At 57.3% G+C, this 18,797-nt stretch overlaps 5 protein-coding genes across 5 annotated transcripts; 3 read left to right on the top strand and 2 right to left on the bottom strand.

Annotated features, from left to right (window-relative positions):
* Positions 1–24: 24 nt before the first annotated feature.
* SCHCODRAFT_02481252 (FAD/NAD(P)-binding domain-containing protein) lies at positions 25–2,524 on the bottom strand (the record flags this gene model as incomplete). The annotated part of the gene is made up of 13 exons (XM_003036155.2): positions 25–247; positions 311–548; positions 646–1,027; positions 1,101–1,154; positions 1,208–1,277; positions 1,332–1,366; positions 1,419–1,511; positions 1,563–1,587; positions 1,644–1,914; positions 1,969–2,125; positions 2,178–2,264; positions 2,318–2,442; positions 2,494–2,524. The coding sequence occupies 13 exons, from the start codon at positions 2,522–2,524 to the stop codon at positions 25–27; spliced, it is 1,791 nt and encodes a 596-aa protein (XP_003036201.1).
* A 616-nt stretch (positions 2,525–3,140) lies between these two features.
* SCHCODRAFT_02604848 (uncharacterized protein) lies at positions 3,141–5,487 on the top strand. The gene is made up of 9 exons (XM_050344134.1): positions 3,141–3,378; positions 3,436–3,631; positions 3,680–4,135; positions 4,192–4,236; positions 4,289–4,323; positions 4,377–4,526; positions 4,582–5,043; positions 5,098–5,256; positions 5,312–5,487. Exons 1-9 carry the CDS (start codon positions 3,298–3,300, stop codon positions 5,396–5,398), a joined length of 1,671 nt encoding a protein of 556 aa, XP_050202698.1. The 5' UTR covers positions 3,141–3,297; the 3' UTR covers positions 5,399–5,487.
* A 134-nt stretch (positions 5,488–5,621) lies between these two features.
* Positions 5,622–9,267, top strand: SCHCODRAFT_02682358 (uncharacterized protein). The gene is made up of 11 exons (XM_003035352.3): positions 5,622–5,726; positions 5,779–6,254; positions 6,305–6,503; positions 6,557–7,012; positions 7,065–7,109; positions 7,155–7,189; positions 7,242–7,391; positions 7,442–7,909; positions 7,967–8,125; positions 8,175–8,953; positions 9,005–9,267. Exons 2-10 carry the CDS (start codon positions 6,141–6,143, stop codon positions 8,274–8,276), a joined length of 1,728 nt encoding a protein of 575 aa, XP_003035398.1. The 5' UTR covers positions 5,622–5,726; positions 5,779–6,140; the 3' UTR covers positions 8,277–8,953; positions 9,005–9,267.
* Positions 9,268–9,729: 462 nt separating this feature from the next.
* Positions 9,730–11,709, top strand: SCHCODRAFT_02560320 (uncharacterized protein; the record flags this gene model as incomplete). The annotated part of the gene is made up of 5 exons (XM_050343756.1): positions 9,730–10,013; positions 10,214–10,695; positions 10,746–11,147; positions 11,200–11,343; positions 11,393–11,709. The coding sequence occupies exons 1-5, from the start codon at positions 9,805–9,807 to the stop codon at positions 11,707–11,709; spliced, it is 1,554 nt and encodes a 517-aa protein (XP_050202697.1). The 5' UTR covers positions 9,730–9,804.
* Positions 11,710–11,923: 214 nt separating this feature from the next.
* SCHCODRAFT_02604842 (uncharacterized protein) lies at positions 11,924–18,779 on the bottom strand. The gene is made up of 13 exons (XM_050344133.1): positions 18,710–18,779; positions 18,458–18,659; positions 17,683–18,413; positions 17,324–17,628; positions 17,008–17,271; positions 15,374–16,959; positions 14,592–15,321; positions 14,390–14,538; positions 14,128–14,341; positions 13,511–14,077; positions 13,059–13,461; positions 12,538–13,008; positions 11,924–12,485 (listed from the first exon to the last, which is right to left on the bottom strand). Exons 1-13 carry the CDS (start codon positions 18,718–18,720, stop codon positions 12,218–12,220), a joined length of 5,901 nt encoding a protein of 1,966 aa, XP_050202696.1. The 5' UTR covers positions 18,721–18,779; the 3' UTR covers positions 11,924–12,217.
* Between the last annotated feature and the right edge of the window lie 18 nt (positions 18,780–18,797).

Raw genomic sequence — 18,797 nt, 5'->3', positions numbered from 1 at the left:
ATGCATTGCTCGGGTCGTGTCGCTTCATTCGACACGCCCACCCAGTGCCTTCCACATTGTCCCTAGCACGAAAGCCATGGCGTTGATCGTCAAGTAGAACACCATCGGAATCAAGCCCATGAAGAAGTTTCCCAGCAACCCTCTCCTGGTGATCGTGTCCCAAATCTCCGTCTTGATGACGCCTGGCGCCGTAGCCGACTTGTAAGGGCCTACAAGACGATAGAAGGACGTGAATGCGGCGCCAAAGCTGCAAAGCCAATTTCATCAGTCTGCAAACTTCGAAGACCGCTGCGAGAATGCGAACACCCACCAGTAACAAATAAGCACATGCATGCCATACTCCCTCCAGAGCTCCAAGAGGCCAGGCGCAGCCCCGATATCCTTGGCCAGCGTGCTCATATACGTCGAGTGGTCGACGCCGTACTTGATGCGCGCCGTGTCCTTGACGAGCAAGTGGTAGTGCGGTGGCGGGAGGGGCTTGCGCACCTGCCCCTTGATGAGCGAGATCCAGAAGAAGACCTGCATCTCGGCGATGGGCGGGATGGCACCTGCGAAGGACACCGCACGTCAGTAAGAGCACAGAACGACTGTACTCCCCGAGTCCCGACATTGACATCCAGCCGGCCGTGCAAAGAATCCACTTACCCACGCCCGGCCTCACAAACCCAATAAACGCCACCGACTCATCCCCCTCCTTCACCACATTCCTCACATCCGCGTCCCCTGCGGTTGCATACCCGCCCTCCTTGTCGAAGAACTTGAACTCCTGCCGATACCCCGTCGCGAAGATCACCGTGTCCGGGCGCACGTCTCTGTCCGCCATCCTTACCGAGTCTTTTCGGTGAGGCAGGTATGGGAATATTGCACGCCCATTAGGCAGGAAGCGCTCGGGGAAGGGCGCGAGGTCGACGGTGAAGTTCGTGGCGGGCGGGGAGTCCTCGGGCGGGTCAATGTAGCGGGAGAGGTAGTCGAGGTATTTGGAGCGCTTGCGGTACGGGCGGTTTATGTAGGGCATAGCTTTGTGGGACTAGAGGGGGGTGAACGGTAAGTCGAGATGACGGGTGACGGAGGAAGGGTGAATGGACGAGGGTCGGCCTTACCTTGTTGAGGAAGACATACGCTCGTCCCAGGCGTTCGGGTTCCAGTTCGCCCACCTTGCAGAGGATGAGCTGGTACCCTGGAAGCGAGCAACGAAGATATAACGTACCCACTGGTTACAACCCGCCTGGGTACCTGTAAGCAGCCAAAGCACGCGCTTGATGACGAAGTCCGAGATACTAGTAGTCTTCAGATTAGCCACGACCTCACTCATGCGCACATCAAGCACGTACAACCACCGTATGTGCGATGCCGCTACCCAAGGGTGCTGACCGTCAGATGCATCAGCGCGTGAGCAGCAAGAGGGGGAATGCACGTACGACGTAGGCGGTCTCAGCAAGGTTTGTGATGAGCGAGTCAATAGGGATAGGCGTCGGAGAGTCGAACTTGAACCCAAACAACTCGAAGTCATTCTGACAGGCATGAGCACTAGGAGGTCGAGCTTACAGCACGTCAAAGCTTACCAGGGCCTTGGGGAACGATAGGAACCTTCAAATGGGCGTCAGCTCATCTCAGGACGATGATGATGACCATCGAATGCTCACCCTGCACGAGAACACAGAACGACCTCCTCCGCACCAGCTTTCGCCGCTTCATACGCCAGGTCCATACCAGTCTCACCAGTTCCCAGTATCATCACTCGTCTCCCTGCAAGCTGATCCCGCGACTTGTACTCGTGCGAGTGGTAGACGGCTGGCTGTGGCCGACCTGGCTTCGGCTCAAGGACGTGCTCGATTCCAGGTATCTTTGGAATCTCAGGGAGAACGTGCAGGCCAGAGCAGACGGCGACGTATGCCGCGTGGATGACTTTGAGGGCTGCGTTGTATGTTTGTGAGTTGACTGTATAGAACGGACAGCACAACGTCTTACAGTTTGGATCCCATTTGCCGTCTGTGTCTTGACCTATGTACGACACTATGTGTCCGCCGGCAGGGTTTCGGGCTATATTGACGACGCGTGAGCGCACGTGTATCTTGTGCCATAGGTCGAAGTTGTCGCAGTAGTCTCGCAAATATTGCACGTATTCCTGTTGAGCCACGGGATAAGAAGAGACAATCAGAGCTTCAATATATCCTCACTTCTAGAGTGAGATGGTCCGGATGTGTGAGAGGCATGCGGAAGTCAGAGAAGCATGTCAATTGCTTTGAAGAGACGAGGTTGGAATTCTGACAAACGGCCAAGCCTATGAGCTTGAATTCGAATACAATCAAAAACGTACCTCGTAAGAGCGATACCGGAAGGTCCCGCCAATATCGTCTTCTTGCTCGAACAGTATTGGCTCAAAAGGATATTCTTCCCTCCTATTCTCAAGCAAGGTCTTCAGAGTGACCAAGCCACTAGGACCTAGTAAGTGGGAATTGAGTGGGCCAAAATTTTCAGAGAATATAAGCTTACCTCCGCCAATAATTACAACGGTCTGGGTCATCGTTGTATGGCAACCGCCCACGGAAGGCCTGCTCAATCCGGGTGTTGACAACTCGAGCGTAGATGGGTTCTCGCTTCCCAGCTGAATTCCAGTTCAGCTTCTAAGAATATTGATTGAGTGTGAGATTATCATCTCCAGGAGAGCTGATCGACTAACCTCGAGGAAATAGTGGGCGAAAGCAACCTTTATGGACGCGACATGTTGACGTACACTTGCGCTTGCTTGTCCTTGTTTACAACTGTTGATCTGATTGACGAGAGGATCACAAGTTGCCACAAATGACCGCGCTCCTTTCTTCTGACCATGATGTACACGCATGCACATTGTCCTCGAGCAGATGATTCTCTTCGAGAGGCGGGAGGCGGCAAGGGCAGTGCAGCTGTCGCGTCGAGTTCGTGAATCGATGTTGCCATCGCTGGAGGGATTGCCGCCTGCACCTAATTGAAGCTCCCCCGAGTTGGGGATATGCGACATCTATATGGTAACCAACGTCTAGCGATCACCTCAATTCACCTCCAGCCTCCCACGACTCTCACGGAGCATTGTAGTGTGACCCACTCTGAGTCCATGCTGGGATACATGTTCGCATCATGCGCCCTCGTCGAGCAGTCGAGTGCTGCGGCAATACAAGCGCGGCGGCAAGAGGTGACCGCGATGAAGGACCAGCGTCTAATTTGGACGAGGGAAAAGCTATGCGAGGACGGCATATAAAGCGGTCAAGATGTTCAGGATCTCATCTAGTTTCTTCGCACTCTTTCATCTGCCGCCGTACGATGGGGGCCTTTTCGTCTGCAGTGCTCATCACGGGTACTCTCATCGCCGCCACTCGTGCGTCTAGTCACTCGTTTTCGAATGTGAGTTAAGCGATTCACGTTGCAGGCTCTTGATCTGGATAATGACCCTGCTTTTAGCGTAATTCTACCATCGACTGGTTTTCATGCGGCGACCTCGACTCGTCGTACAATGCATACAATCTCACCAATGTTGTCTGCGGCTTCTACGAGGTCCCCCTCGACTGGGCAGACGAGTCCATCGGGACCGCGAAACTTGCTGTAGCGAAGTTCCCTGCTACGAAGGAACGTAAGGGTACCATCTTCGGTAATCCAGGTAAATTTTCCTTCCCCAGTCCAGGCCAAATGCACGCTAACCGTAAAGGCGGCCCCGGCGAGTCCGGCGTGGGCTTCATCTTCGAGTACGGCCCCAACGTCAGCGCCACCATCGGCGGGCACTACGACCTCGTCTCCTGGGACACGCGCGGCGGGCGCGGCCATTCCAGCCCCCAGCCACCCGCTTGCTTCAACACCTCCGACGAACTTACGCAGTTTTTCGCTGGCACACTCGAGGCTACGGGGCTGGATATCAAGGGCAAGCTCACGGACGATGGGCAGGTCGATGAGTTTTACTCTCACGTCGATGAGATGGATGCGAAGTATCGCGCGCTGGGGCAGCGGTGTGCGGAGGCTGAGAGTGGGAAGATCCTTCCGTATATCGGGACGGCGGCGACGGTCCGCGACTTGGTGGCGATGGCGGATTATCTCGATCCGGGCGTGCAGGAGATCAACTATTGGGGCTTTTCGTACGGCTCCCTCCTCGGCATGACCTTCGTGAATAGTGCGTCTTCGGTGGTGCTTGTGTCTGCAGCTTGCAGGCTGACTGCGTTCTTTTAGTGTTCCCTGATCGTGTTGGCCATGTCATTCTGGACGGCTGCGTGGGTGAGGGGCTCGCTCACTTCCTGTCGATGCTGGGGCTGATGACTGCATATAGACCCCATCCTCTACTACGACAAGCCCACGCCAGAGGTAAGCTTGCCTACTGTTCGGATTCAAGGATTTAGGCGCTCATTAGTTGCTAGCACTATGCCAACAACCTCAACACCACCGACGCCGCATTCGCTGGGTTTACGGACGGCTGTGCCAAAGCCGGCAAGGATAGTTGTCAACTTGTGAAAACCGGCAACGAAACAGGCGCTGATATCAGGGCGCGCATCCAGGGCTTTCTCGACGTAAGCCTTTCCAGTTTTTCCCAATGACTTCGACCGAAGAGTTTACCCTCTGCAGCAAGCCCACGACCTCGTCGCGTCAGGCGCCGACATGTCCCAAACCCTCACCTCCGCCGAATTCCGCGGCCAGATCCTTTCCGCCCTATACAGCCCCACCAACTGGGGCAAATTCGCCGCCCTAGCCGCCTCCTACGGCCAATCGCTCCAGGCCCTCTCTGCCAACAGCAGCGTCCCCGACGACCTTGTTTCACAGCTCGCACCCTTGAAGCGCAACGCCTCTACCACGTACGAGGGCCCGGCTATCTGGTGCGGCGACGGCGTGGACGCGGGGAATATGACGATGCGGGACGGGTTCGATGCGATAGTTAACGCATCAGAGGATGTGTCGCCGTTCTTTGGGCCCAAGTGGTGGGATATTCCGGGTGTACTTTGTTTTGCGTGGCCGGTGCGGGCTGTCGAGCGCTATACGGGGCCGTGGGACAATGAGCTGAAGAACCGCGTCCTGGTTATTGGGAATGCGGTCAGTGACGCTTGTTCGTGGTAGAATTAGATATCTGACGATTCTCAACTGTAGGCGGACCCTGTTACACCATTTAAGAACGCGCAGCTCATGGCTGATCTACTCGGCGACAGCGCTGTGATCATCAGGCAAGATGGCTACGGTCACGCCTCCGTGGCAGAGAAGTCGACTTGCACCGCCAATGTTGTCGGCAAGTACTTTGAGGATGGCTCGGTAAGTTTTCCGATGTGGATTAGGAAGCCCTCGGCTCTTATCCTCGTATTTGTAGCTCCCTGAAGGCAATGACACCGTATGCGCGATCGACGACTCTGTCGTCCTCTTCCCAGCTTCTGGCGCCTCGCAGCGACGCGCTTAAACCCTACTTATACCAGGATTTCTACGGACATATCCTACGTTAAAGCCTCTAAATGTCCCGCAATCCTTATAATCGCGCCTTCTCAGACATCGTTAGCGCCTTCCGCTCGGATAGGACGCCAATATCGAAGTTCAACCATTTCCATGTGATCGTGGGAAGCGCGTTCGGAGCCGACACCTCCCACCCGCGGCAAACACCGACCAGGCTTCTTCTCAACGTCCATGTCGTTGAGGACGCTCGTAGGGCACCGATCGCGAGGCTTTTGTTTCCTATTTTTCGCCCAAACTCCTTCACTCCAAGATCTTCTCCGCGAACATAGCTTATCATGGTGCGGCCCTGTACAACCGCCCTCACCGCCGCTGAGCTGACATACGCATCAGATCATGCAGCATGCTACATCTCTCCAGTACTAACGCTCATGCTGCTCTGACAGTGACCTTCGTCTCAACGCTGTCGGGGAGCTGTCATACAGGTCCCCCGCGACGTCGACGTTGTGCCGTATGGGGCCAGGTGTTAGTCATGTACCTGTCCCAGTAACAACAACAGTTGGGTATGTACCTCCGATGTCAAAGGACACGCCCGCGAGAGGGGACCAATGGGCGCCTATCTGATATCTGTCATGGCACTGACGGCACTAGCGTCAAGAATGAGTCAGGAAGGCCGATGGGGAGGTTCAATACCAGTGCCTCCCCATCGCACCGCCTAGTTTGCAGATATAAATGCCGCAGCTAACCGAGCCAGAATGGCAAAGGTCTCACTGTCCTCGACGATGCACAGGCCTCTCGCTGTAGTTGTACTCCTCCTAAGCCTACTCATAGCGACAGCTTTCTCCCTCGACGTGCTCGAGACAGCCCAGGTGAGCGACGCCAAGAAGCTCTTTTTGGCCGACCGCTGAATCCACTGTAGCGCGATATCGGGATCGACTGGTTTCCTTGTAGCGACTTCGACCCAACATATGCCGATGTTAGCAACGGGAGGAACACGTCCTGTGGTTATTATGAAGTCCCACTTGATTGGGCAGACGAGTCCGTAGGAACCGCTAGACTTGCGATTGTCGCCTCCCGCGCCACAGAGGATCGGCGGGGCACAGTCTTTGTCAATCCAGGTGCGCAAAGCCTGTCACTGATTCTCTTTGCTGTATCTCCGACAATCGACCAGGCGGCCCCGGTGCCTCCGGCGTCGGCTTCATCTTCGAGTTCGGCCAGACCGTCATACCAGCGATCAGCCCCCACTACGACATCGTCTCCTGGGACCCCCGCGGCTCGCACGGCCACTCAACCCCAGGACCTCCCGCCTGCTTCAACAGCACCGACGAGCGGATCCAGTACTTCGCCGGCACGCTTGAAGGCACAGGTCTTGACATCAAGGGCAACCTCACCGACGGTGATCAAGTCGAAACCTTCTACTCGCATGTGGACGAGATGGAAGCGAAGTACCATGGGCTAGGCGAGCGCTGTCTGGCTTCGGATACTGAAGGGATCCTGCCATACCTTGGGACCGCGGCAGCCGTGCGCGACCTGGTCTCGCTCGCAGATCATCTCGAGCCTGGAGTGCAAGAGATCAACTATTGGGGATTCTCGTACGGGACTATGCTAGGGTTCACGTTCGTGCACAGTGAGTACTTCTGGCAACAATCATCTTGTTCACGGCCGAAGCGCGTGCCTAGTGTTCCCGGATCGCGTCGGACGCGTTGTTCTCCAGAGCTGCGCGAGTGAGTGGCCCTACACATCTTTGCGGCATTTCCTGACTCTGGCAGATCCCATTTTATATGCGGATAAGCCCCCGACTGAAGTAAGTCTTCAATATCGGACGTTCTCATCTTGACTGCTCAACCGTCTCCAAGCAATTCGCCAACTTTCTGCGCGCCGCTGACAAGGTCTTCGAGGGCTTTGCTCAAGCTTGTGCGGTAGCCGGCAAGAGCAGCTGCCGGCTCGTGCAAAACGACGACGACACAGGCGCAGACATTCAGCAGCGGATCAGAAATCTCCTCGACGTGCGTTTGAATGCCTGCCTGCGCCCCAACGCACTGACCTCGTTCTATAGCTGGCGCACGATCTACTCGTCTCCGGCGCAAACATGTCGGACACGCTCACCTCCGCTGAGTTTCGCGAAAACCTATACGCAGCAATGTACTCTCCATCTGGATGGTCCGCCTTCGCCAGCCTGACGGCCACATACGCCGAGTCGCTCGAGCTGCTCGCAGCCAACAAGACCATCCCGTCGAAAATTAGCCAAGTACTTCGGATGTACAAGATCGACGCCAGCCTGACGCCCACATACGAGAGCGAGGCGATATGGTGCGGGGACAGCGTCGACGCCGGTAACATGACCATGCGCGACGGCTTTGACTCCATAGTGCAGGCTTCCGAACATGTTTCGAGCTTGTTTGGACCGCGTTGGTGGGATATACCTGGCAACCTCTGCTTCGCATGGCCTGTACGTGCCGTCGAGAGGTACACAGGTCCATGGAACAAGCGACTGAAGAACCGCATACTCATCCTTGGGAACACAGTAAGATTCCTCTCTTTCGCGCGCAACGCGACTGCGCTGACAAGTACAAATGTATAGGCGGACCCCATCACACCGCTCGAGAACGCCCAGCTTATGGTCGACCTCCTCGGTGACAGCGCCGCCCTGTTGACCCAGGATCTCTTTGGCCACGCCTTCTTTGCGGAGCAGTCGACGTGCACTACCAACATTGTTAGGAATTACTTCAAGGACGGCTCGGTAGGTGCAACACCATCGCAGTACTCGCGTTCGTCTCATCCACCAGCAGCTTCCAGCCGGCGGCACAATTTGCAAGGCCGACGATAGCGTCGTCCCGTTCCCCGCCGCTAACGCCTATACGGGCTCTGGCGGCGAGGCAAGAGATTCCTGACCGAGTCTAATTAGTCGATGGCCTTACAAACGTCCGATAAGCACTCATCTGTCGCTCGCACTCGCGCGCCGCATCCTGGTCGCCATCGACCTCATCACACCGTTCGCGAGAACCGCAGGTCAACGGGGATGCGCGAAGCGTTACCATGCCCGACTCGGCACAACAGCGGCTGCTCAGATGCTATAGACGACCGCGTTGGCAAAGCCGCGACGACCGTTCTACAGCATCCTCGCCGAGTGAACGCGCAGGCCGAACACTCACCGCTGAGCCCGAGCCTGCCGCCGAGGGTGGGATGGTATCTGTGTGTAGAAGTCAGCATACGACGAAGGGCGAGAGAATGGGCGAGACTTATTTGAGAGAGACCGACTCAGGCTGCGCCCCGGTCGACATCATGACATCTGCAACGCTCGCGCAAACCGCAGGTCAACGAGACAGACGCATGACCGTTACCGTACACCGCCCAGCATGGCAGTTTCGCGAGGACACCCCGGCGCTCGCCGAAACGAAGCACCAAAGTACTCACCTCGCGCCTACTGCGGCCAGGCGTAGTCAAAAGGATCTCTGGAGGGCAAAGCAGAGCCGCCAAGGCGTGAAGAGAACGAGAGACTCACAAGCAAAGGTTCCTTCCGTATCCTGGAGCACTTTCAAGAAAGGGACGCCCGTGAACTAAAGAACCTGTGAGCTACAGGCATGAGAACTTGATGACGAGAACTTACGATGAGGTGCAGGAAGATTGAAAGGCACGAGGAGACTGTCGAACGGGGCCGTGGACAGCTCTTATATAAGCAAACGGAGAGAAAGATAGGAGGCACCAAGGCTGTAGAACATTAGCGTCGATGCTCAGCCGGAATTACGACTGGACGGGACCATTTGCGTGTTTCGGCCGTAGCTCCAAAAAGGGAAATTTATGGTCGTCCCTTCCGACGTGGAAGGCCTTCATGACCCGCAGCGCCTGTTCTGTCGTCAGTAGATGCTGAAGGATTAGGTTCTCGTATCTTCAGCTTCGTCCGAATCGGTTCTGCGCTGTTATGATCACAACTTGCTCTTCCCGCCCCACCTGCCTCCCCCCCGCTCTTACTCTCGCTCTTCGTCGCCCTCTATCGAGGGTGGTCACAATCGGGGATCAGGGGATGGTACGAGTACACACGGATGTCCAGGTGCGATTAGACGCGACTGTGTGGGTGGCTATGAGCCGGGTCGCGTCGCGCTTAACACGTCGCATGCGCGACCGCGCAGTAGACGCTTGTACCTGTATGCTGTTCTCACCTGTATGGTCGAGGAAGCAGCCTTATTGTCGCGAGTCTGCCAGTGGTTCTCCCGTGGAGTCTCAGGCATCCAGGCATAGCGCGAACAAAATGGCGTGGCAAGTCTCAGAACATCAGACCTGGTCAGATCCCATTTGGCAGTATTTGCAACGCTTGTTCCTTTGCTCTTCCTTTCATCGCCAGCTGCGCCCACCTATCGCTCTCTTTAACCATGTCCAGCACAGGTAAGCCTGTTGTAGTATCTGCTGGGCACCACACATCTGATGCAATCAACAGTGGACGATCCGCTTTCTCCTCTCCCCGAACCCCCTTTTCCAAAGAAGACCACATCAGGCTCGTCGCACAGCAGCGTCAATTCCGGGGTCGATGCGAGCATCGGGTCTCGTGTGGCAAGCGACGGCGACAACAGATCATCCTCCACGAACATCTCTCCTCACGACCTACAACCGTTTGCACATCAGTTTGCAGTCCCGTGCCTGCGGATTTACGCTGACTAAGCCAACCGTGACCTGCATTCAACACGTCTAGCGCCGGCGCAGGGCTCTGGGATTTTTCGATAATATAGTCCACGATGTATCTTACCATACCCTTGCTCGATGGATGAGGGAATTCGCTCTCTTGGAGTACTTGCGCCAGTATACGCAGTGAGGACCCAATTCTCAACCGTGACAGACATCACAATCAAGGCACACGTGCTCGAAATCCACCCGCACGAGACTGCAAACTGATGTGCAAACGGTTGTATGGCGAGGAAGAGCAGGATCTCGTCAAGACGCTCCATACAACGAACCCCACCATCTGGGTCGCCATCGCCCCTGACTCCCTGACTGGGGATCTCGCTCATGAGTGTGCCACCGCAATACAGGCGCTCGCCCAGCGCCGACAAATCATTGACATCGACATCGCTTTTCGCGAATCGGAAGTCAACTTGCTTGCAGGCCCACCCCTTCTCCCCCCGGCGACCGATGTAGATCCTCTGGCGCACGTCAATGATGCTCTCTCAACTGCTCTCAGCTTGCCTGTCGCCGGTCTTGGTACGGATATGCAGGGTAACCTAGGCGCCTACTTCGTTGTGGGGAAGGAGCTTTATGCCTTCACCGCACGCCATGTTCTCTTTAGTCACAACGGACCTAATTACGAGTATAGCTATCCTCGTACGTGCATACCCCCTCCATTCATGGCCTTCATCTAATACTCATCCCAGCGTATCCCAAGAAGAAGGTTCTTTTAATGGGACAACGAGCGTTCAAGGAGTACGCAGCCTTTGTCCGCGAGAAAATCAACACGATGGAACTCCTCGTTTTGGCGTGGACAAAACACGTTCATGCCATGGAGACGCGGGGCGATACCAGTGACCGTGGGGTCCAGAAACTCGCGGACAAGCGTCGGCAGTTAGCAGCCTTTCAGGTCGAGCTAGTCGCCCTCAAGCACTTCCTCCAGCACGACATACCCCGCTGGCGAGAACAGAAGAACCGCGTCATAGGGCACGTCGTCTGGGCACCGCCGATGGCACGCGATCCCGAGTCCGGCTACACCTGCGATGTCTGCGTCATCAAAATCGACAAGCGCAAGTTCAAGAATCTTAGCGGGAACGTTCTCAGTCTAGGTGCGTGTGTATCCCACCTCATAATGAGAACTACCTCATTGCGTGCGTCCAGGCCGAGAGATCGCACCCCAGGAGTTCATCAGGCGCATGATAGCCTCCACCTTTGCGTCCTTCATCTACCCCGAGGACGGGCTCCTTCCTGCGCGGCATACTACCCATAGCCGACGTCACCAACTCCCAGAGGACTCCTTGCCGCGTAATCAAGCGAGGTCTTACCACCAAGACCACCATCGGGACGCTGTCAGGTTTCCTGTCCGCCGTACGGCACTACAGTATCTCAGGCTCTTTCGATACCGATGAAGTGGCTATCCTTCCCGACTCGGCTGCTCTTACCGACCCTGCTGCTCATTCCGATCCGTCCTTCTCTCGTGGCGGTGACTCTGGCTCGATCGTCGTCGATGATCTCGGTCACTACGTCGGCATGCTTACCAGTGGAGTGGGCGCGGCCGACACGAGCGATATCACCTACGCCACGCCAATGGACTGGGTGTGGAAGGTTATCAAACGACTTCTTCCTGATGCTAAGCTCGACTTTGATCCCGCGAGCTTCATGGTAGCATAATTTATTGTGTATGATAACTCGAGCTCTCTGTCTCGTCAACCATCTATTGTATCGAGTTCAAAAGATCATCGTCGTGGCGAACATGGAATACTGCTTCTAAACGTATGATTCCGCCAACTGGTCTTCATGATTACATTGGGGCCGATGCACCTCCGTCTCCTGCTCGTCAGGTAGACCAACTTGAGGATGGTTGCTTCCACGACCTTGGAAGAGTCACGACGAACGTCACCCCCGACGCGGCGTGTGCAATAAGCAAGGATCATGGCATGACGGTCAGTTCTCTAATGGCTCCGAGTCCGATGGCAGCCATACCAACAACAATGGGAGTTGCGCAGCCCCTCCAACGATGGGAGTAACAAACATGGTGAATAGAGTAGTATACACTTTGTAACTGTATGCGGAAGTAATGTATGTGCAGATGTGTCGAATTACTAGACTCGTTGAGTGCGTGCGTGCATGCGTAAAACAATAATGATATCCTGGAAAGTGGTCGTGCGTGCGTGCGTAATCAGCGTCCTATCGTGCTCATGAAGCTCTCGAGATCTAGGCCTTGGTACTCTTCCTCGGCGGGGAGGTCCTCCAGTCCCTGGAGAACCTTGTTTTGTAGGCCGGCCTCCGCGATGTCTTTGCTCTTCTTCTTCGCCGCGGCGGCCGCGTCTTCCTCTTCCGTCGTACGCTTGAATAAATCTAAGACGAGGTCGGTGTCCATGGATGCCAAGCCGGAGTTTTGCTGGGTAACGACGGAGTTGGCGATGTTGAGCTTGAAGCGTTGCAAGCTGCGAGACGTGTTAGTGCGAAGACAGGTAGAGGCCAGGTCGAGAAGCTTACCCCATGATCTTCTCCTCCAACGTGCCCTTCGTGATCAGACGGTAGACGTTGACGACCTTCTTCTGACCAATGCGATGCGCACGATCCATGGCCTGAAGATCTTTCATCGGATTCCAATCGTGCTCGACGAAGATGACGGTGTCCGCGCCGGTCAACGTCAGACCGAGACCACCGACGTGCGTCGTCAACAAGAGACAGTCGATACTGGGATCGCTGTTGAACGTCTGGACGATGGCGTGGCGCTTGCTGGCATCGGTACCTCCGTCCAACCGCATGTAGGTCACCGATGGCATGTGCTGCTTGAAGAGGTCCGATTCGATGATGTCCAGCATCTGCTTCATCTGGCAGAAGATGAGGACGCGATGCTGGGAGAAAGCGCCCGCCGATTCGGGGCCTGCGTCGATCAACTCGCTCTTCCCAGACTCAGCTGCAGAAGCGGTGACGCCGATGCCGCAATCGGTCAGCAGTTGCCTGGAAGTCATGTCAGATGAGTGAGCAAACGTGATGGGTGAGCGGCGTACTTAAGTGCGAGGAGCTTGGGCGCATGCTGGATGTCCTTCAGACCGTCAGCCGGACGATCGACCTTCAAGCCCAACCGGTCCAAGTTCGCGGCGATCGCCTCCTGGTCCGCCTTGAGAACGAGCGCAGGATGATTGCACAGCTTGCGCAGGTACTGAAGCGACTGGAAGATGTGCTGCTTCTCGACCTTCTGCGCCGCCGATTGCGCCGCCACGACGGCACCCTCCGCAGACGCGAGCGCCCTCGACTTCGCGAAGTCGTCGTACATGTTCTTCTGCATGTCGGAGAGCTCGCAGTAGTAGTCCTGGATGATCTTCGGCGGTAGATCGTTCAAGACGTCTTCCTTCAAGCGTCTCAGAAGGAACGGCAAGACCTGCTTGTGCAGCGCCTCCAATGCCAACGCCGCTATACCGATGATCAGATGAGACACACATATACATGAGAAGTCACGTACCAGCTTCACCATTCTTCGACTTGCCGTCCCGGTTGGACAAGATGGGCTTCCCGAAGCGTTCATTGAACGAACTCTCCGTCCCAAGAAAGCCCGGCATAAGGAAGTCGAACAAGCTCCACAGCTCGAGCACATTGTTCTGGATCGGCGTGCCGGAGAGGATAAGCCGGTGCTGTGAGTTGAGCGACTTGACCGCCTTCGTCAACTTGGTCTTCGCGTTCTTGATGACGTGGCCCTCATCCAGGATGCAGTAAAGCCACTGGATGTTGCCGAGGCTGGAAATGTCGTTGCGAACGACCTCGTAAGACGTGATGACGACGTCGTAGGACTTCAGCTTGCTCAAGATCTTCGTGCGTTCGCGAGCGTTGCCGGTGTAGAGGACTGGACGTAAGTTCTCGACGTACTTGAGGATCTCGTAGTACCAGTGGCCGGTGAGCGTCGGCGGGCAGATGATGAGGGACGGGAGGTGGACTGCGTCCGGCGATTGCGTCTCCTTGAACCGTTCCGCGCGTTCGTGGTGTTTGCTGGCGAGGATGCAAATGGACTGCAGGGTCTTGCCCAAACCCATATCTGACAGACTGCTCAGTACGGCGGCCAGTAGGTAGATGCGGGCTGCTTACCGTCGCAGAGGATGCCGTGCAGCTGATACTTGGCGAGGAAAGCCAACCAATTGACACCATCTTGCTGGTACTTGCGCAACTCCGCCTTGACAGAGACCGGGATCTCGTACGGCTCGACCTTCGATCCATCAAGCAGCTGCATGAGAAACTGGCGCTCCTCCTCGCGCCGCTTGAGCAGCTCTTCGGAGAAGCCTGGCGGGTCGGGTAGCCCGGCCTAGAACTAGTCAATGATTGTTGATACAGACTGCGGTTTTCGACCTACCTCAAGCGGTACCATCTTGACGAGGGAGGCAAAGGTGTTCGTGGCGGTTGCCCGCACATCGCCGTCCGCGTCGCTCATACGACCAAGTACGGGTACAACCATGAAGATAACATAGGGCAGCGCCTTGATGTCAAGCTTCTGTACAATATCTGGGGGATGCGTCAGCCTGCGGGGACAACCAGTGCGTCGCGTGAACACCCACGATAAAGCAGTTCCATCGACCCCTGCCGGTTCGTCAAGGACAGTGGATCTCCGAGCAGCGGTACCACCCTCTCGATCACGAAACGCATCGCGTCTGTCGTCAACACCGCGCACACAGTCGCGAAACTGCGCGCCGCAATCTGCCGTATGATCGCGTACTTGCTCTGTAGTGCGAGCAAGATCATCGGGAACAGTTGCGTCAACCGCGGCCACAGGTCCTCATGCAGCGCCGGAATGACCGCCTCGAGGACGGAGAGCGTGTCGATGACATTCTGCCCTGCGTTCGCGTCGGCGCTGAGGAACTTGTCGGACTCCTCCGGCGAGCTGGCGTTGAACTGGCCAAGAAGACCGCCGGCGATGGAGGTCCACATGTTCGGCACGACGTCTAGCAGCTGAGGGCCGAACCGAGTAGAGAGCCCGCGGAAGGCGATCGTCGCGCCGCGAGCAGATATCTGCTTGCTGTGGTCGCTGACAGTCTCCTCCTCGACTTTGGCGGTGGACTTCCCGTTCTTTTGCTGGTCCGCCGGGCGCAGACCGATCGCGGAGAGGATACCCTGATGGGCCTTGCGCTTCTCGGCGAAGATGGGGGTGTAGGACGTGTCCTGGCAGAGGAAGGTGCACAGGTTCTTGACGATCTTGTCTGCGGGCGCGGGCTTGTACTTGATCAGCCATTCGATGAACTTGACGATGGCGTTGCCCGAGCGCGCTTGAAGATCCTCGTTCTCCTCGCTCTGTCGTCCTTGTCAAGATCTTTCCCTGGCGCATTACCGAGCAACAACGTACCTTGACACTGTCCATGATGCCCTTGACCACCGGTGTCACCTTGTCGGGCACGGCACCAACGTACACGATCGTCGCAGCAAACGCCGCCGCAACACGCACGTCGTACAAGCCCTTCGTCTCCACATACCGCTCGATCGCCGCTGCAATCGTCACCCGCTTCTCCGCCAGCACCGCAACCTCCTTCTTCTTCGCCCGCCCAAGGCTGTCCCGCAGCGCCTGGAACATCCGCCCCACCGCCGCTTGCGCCGTCTCGAGCGTGAAGCACCCCTCCTTCTGGCCCGTCACGTCGATCTCGGTGCCCAGGTACGGGATCGACGACTGGGGCAGCTTGCAGCTCGTGTGGAACCCGGCGAGCAGCTGCACGCAGTCCTGGTGGATGCGCGAGAGCGAGAGCATCATCTCGTGGTACGCCGGCGGCAGCGGCGCCTGCACCCAGCCGAGCGCGATGTCCGCGACGCCCTTCGCCAGCGGGCACGCCGCCGCAAGCCCAGGTGCGCCCTCGCCCGCCGCCGCCGCGTACGCCTGCGCCCACTCCGTCGTGATCGTCGCCGCGAGGTACTTCTGTATCATCGCCGGCGACTGGACGTAGTGAATCAGCAGCGGCTCGAACGCCGCGGTGACCGCGTCCGCAGGCCACGCCACCAGCAGCCCTGCAAGCGCGGTGGCACACGCGATGCGCGCCTTCCACACGACGTCCGGGTTGATGAGCGCCTGGTCTTGGCTTATCATGTTCTTGTCGACGTTGTGGCGCTCGATGTTGCCGTCGGCGTGCACGGTGGGGAAGAAAAAGCCGGCGGTATTCAGTGGGCAGCCGAGCGGGGTCATGACGGTCTCGAACCAGCCGAAGAGAAGCTCCTGCGTGACAAGGGACTGCAGCCAGCCCGGTTGGGTGGAGATTATGGCGAGCGCGGTGCGCCAGGCTTCGAGGGAGGTCTCGCGGATGTCGGCGCGCTCTTCGACGAGGAGATTCTGGTAAACAAGCTGCAGGAAGGCTGCGGAGATCCAGTCCTTGGGTAGTGTGGGCACGTTCATGAAGTTCGTAAGGGTCTGTACGACCGACAGGCGGACGTTCGCAATCGTATGCCGGAAGAAGGGGAAGAGTGTCGGCGCCAGGGCTGTCATGGGCATGCTGACCGTATCCTTCGCGAGCACGTCAATGACGACGTCGTACGCCACGAGCTTGCCCAGCAGGTCCATGACCGCGCCGACACTGGAGCTCAGGTCGTCCTTCATGTCGCTGAGGCAGGCCCAGAGAGCGACGAGGACACGGTCCAGCGACTCCGGCAGCTGCTTGACCAGATGCTCGGCGACGGGCAGCAAGCACGACGCGGCCACCGCGCGCACGTCGTCGTCGTGGTCGCCCAAGCCGAGGATGGCCGAGTCGACGACGTCTTGAAGGATTTGCTTACCCGATAGCGCGCCTTCCTGCACGCCATCGTCCAGCTTGACGAAGAGGTCGTCCCGAACCGCCACTTCGTACTTGAGGCCAAGCAAACCAGAATGCCGAACCTCCCAGACGTGCTTGAGGTTCAGCATCTTGGCTTTCGGATGCCTCGCCGTTCGTGTGCTGGTAGCGGGGACTGTACCTGTGTCTAATCAGCCCACTGCTCTAGACAGATGACTCATACACTCACCATTGCCATTCGTCGTTGTCGATAGGACAAAGTCCTGCTTGATCATGTCGAGCAGAATACTGTGTACCCAGGTTACCGACCGGCGCGGCATGTGCAGTAGGAGTGAGCCCATCGTTTGACTGATGGTCTCTCGCACTGGCGCAGTGACCTGGTCAGATACGAAGTCGCTAAACCGGTCGAGAACAAACACGCAGAGAAACTGTGCGGCTAGATGGTTGCACCATCGCTCATGCGCGACCTGATTTTCTTGCCATGGTGTATCGTCTGAAATCAACCTGTCAGTCTTCCAAACCACATCAGTCAAGCCACAACCCACCTTTCATCCCGCCACATTTGCCTTGCAATCTCAGCAGCTCGCGAAGGGCCAGCGCGGCACCGTGCCGCACTTGCCACGCAGGATTAAAGAGGTCGACAGTCAAAACACTGACCACACCCTCCCAGGCCCACGTCCCAGGCTTGACCTCGAGCGCTGTTGACTGTTGCGCCGTCTTGGGCGCAATGGCACCTCCTTTCGACGGATCAATCACGACCTTGCTATCCGGCGTCGGTGCCCTCCCAGCCGGGCTTGACAACCGTGATGACGGAGCGGATGTGCCATCTTCCGCTGCTACTAGTCTTGCTCTGGGGAAATTAGTCAGCCCACGTCCGAATCAGCGCAAGAGAGTGTTCACCGACTTGTTGGATGGTCCCGCTGGGGCGGCGGTGTATTTCGCACCGGAAGCCTGTGGCGGGGGCGCATGCACGACGGCGCTGTTGCCGGGCTTGCGCTTGCGTTTGAGGCGATTGCGCTCGCGTGCCGAGAGGTTGCTCAGGTCGACTTCGGGCTCGGGCGCCGCAAGGCCGTTGGTGGGTGCCGCAGGCGCTGGTGGAGCAGGCGATTCCGCTGGCGTGGCAGATCTGGCTTTCACGTCGGGCGCGACGGCGTCGACGGGAGAGGAGGCGGCAGTTGTAGGTGGTTGTTCCTCGACCTTGACAGATGGGGCGGCGGAGGGGTCGATTTCCATGGCGTCCGCGCTCGCGAGCTCTTTGTCGAGGTCCATCTCATCCGCGACGTCGTCAAGGAAGTCGAGGCCGAGGCGACCCATCGCCTCCTTCCTCGCCTTCTTGACCTCATTCGAGTCGGAGAGGATGCCCTGGGGCTTCAAGAACTCCTTCCCAGAGGATGAAAGGAGGAGCTTGCCGTTCTCCATCACGTTCTGTACGGAGAACGAGGGAAAGTCAGGCGCAGGAAGAGGATCTACGTCCATCTTGTTGTCCTCGTCCTCTTGCTTCACGCCGTCCTCTTGCTTGATGTCCGCTGGGTAGGTATTGGGTTGCCACAGCGGGACGAGCGTGCATATCTGCGAAAGCGCGACAGAGGCTGCGACACGGGTATCATGGGATCTGGAGTGTAGATATGGTAGGATCTGCGGACGTTAGACGCGTCGGGGAGGTGGGTATATGCGCTTACTCTTGCAAGTACGGCCATTAGCTCTGCCCAGGCGGCCGGATCGCCGCGCTCGGCATGCTGTCGGCTAACCTTGACATCGTCTTGTAGAGTGGTAACGTCGGCGGTGACGGCCTTCGCGGCAAGTTGCGCAAGCTGCTTGGCCGCTGTCTGGCGCACGGACGCGGAGGAGCCAGTGTCGAGGAGGAGAAGTAGCCGATCTAATCTGCAGTGAGTCAGCAAGGGCACGGGACCTGTTCGAATGTCCAAGCGGACCTGGAGGACATCCTGATTAGGCAGGAGTCGGGATTCCGGCCCGACGGAGGGAGCGATGTCGGGGGACGTGTTTCAGGTCGCGAGCGAG

Source organism: Schizophyllum commune, assembly GCF_000143185.2.
Source record: "Schizophyllum commune H4-8 unplaced genomic scaffold SCHCOscaffold_1, whole genome shotgun sequence".
Classification (NCBI taxonomy): Eukaryota; Fungi; Basidiomycota; class Agaricomycetes; order Agaricales; family Schizophyllaceae; genus Schizophyllum; species Schizophyllum commune.
Note: the sequence above shows the minus strand (reverse complement) of the source record. Positions and strands in the feature narration are given on the sequence as shown.

Coding starts and splice junctions, on each gene's coding strand:
- SCHCODRAFT_02682358 (XM_003035352.3), top strand. CDS start 6,141: ATGGCAAAGGTCTCACTGTCCTCGACGATGCACAGGCCTCTCGCTGTA. Junction 6,255..6,304: donor ACGTGCTCGAGACAGCCCAG/GTGAGCGACGCC, acceptor AATCCACTGTAG/CGCGATATCGGGATCGACTG. Junction 7,013..7,064: donor AGGGTTCACGTTCGTGCACA/GTGAGTACTTCT, acceptor GCGCGTGCCTAG/TGTTCCCGGATCGCGTCGGA.
- SCHCODRAFT_02604848 (XM_050344134.1), top strand. CDS start 3,298: ATGGGGGCCTTTTCGTCTGCAGTGCTCATCACGGGTACTCTCATCGCC. Junction 4,237..4,288: donor CATTCTGGACGGCTGCGTGG/GTGAGGGGCTCG, acceptor GACTGCATATAG/ACCCCATCCTCTACTACGAC. Junction 5,044..5,097: donor TCCTGGTTATTGGGAATGCG/GTCAGTGACGCT, acceptor TCTCAACTGTAG/GCGGACCCTGTTACACCATT.
- SCHCODRAFT_02604842 (XM_050344133.1), bottom strand. Junction 17,272..17,323: donor CAAATGTGGCGGGATGAAAG/GTGGGTTGTGGC, acceptor GGTTGATTTCAG/ACGATACACCATGGCAAGAA. Junction 16,960..17,007: donor GACAACGACGAATGGCAATG/GTGAGTGTATGA, acceptor GATTAGACACAG/GTACAGTCCCCGCTACCAGC.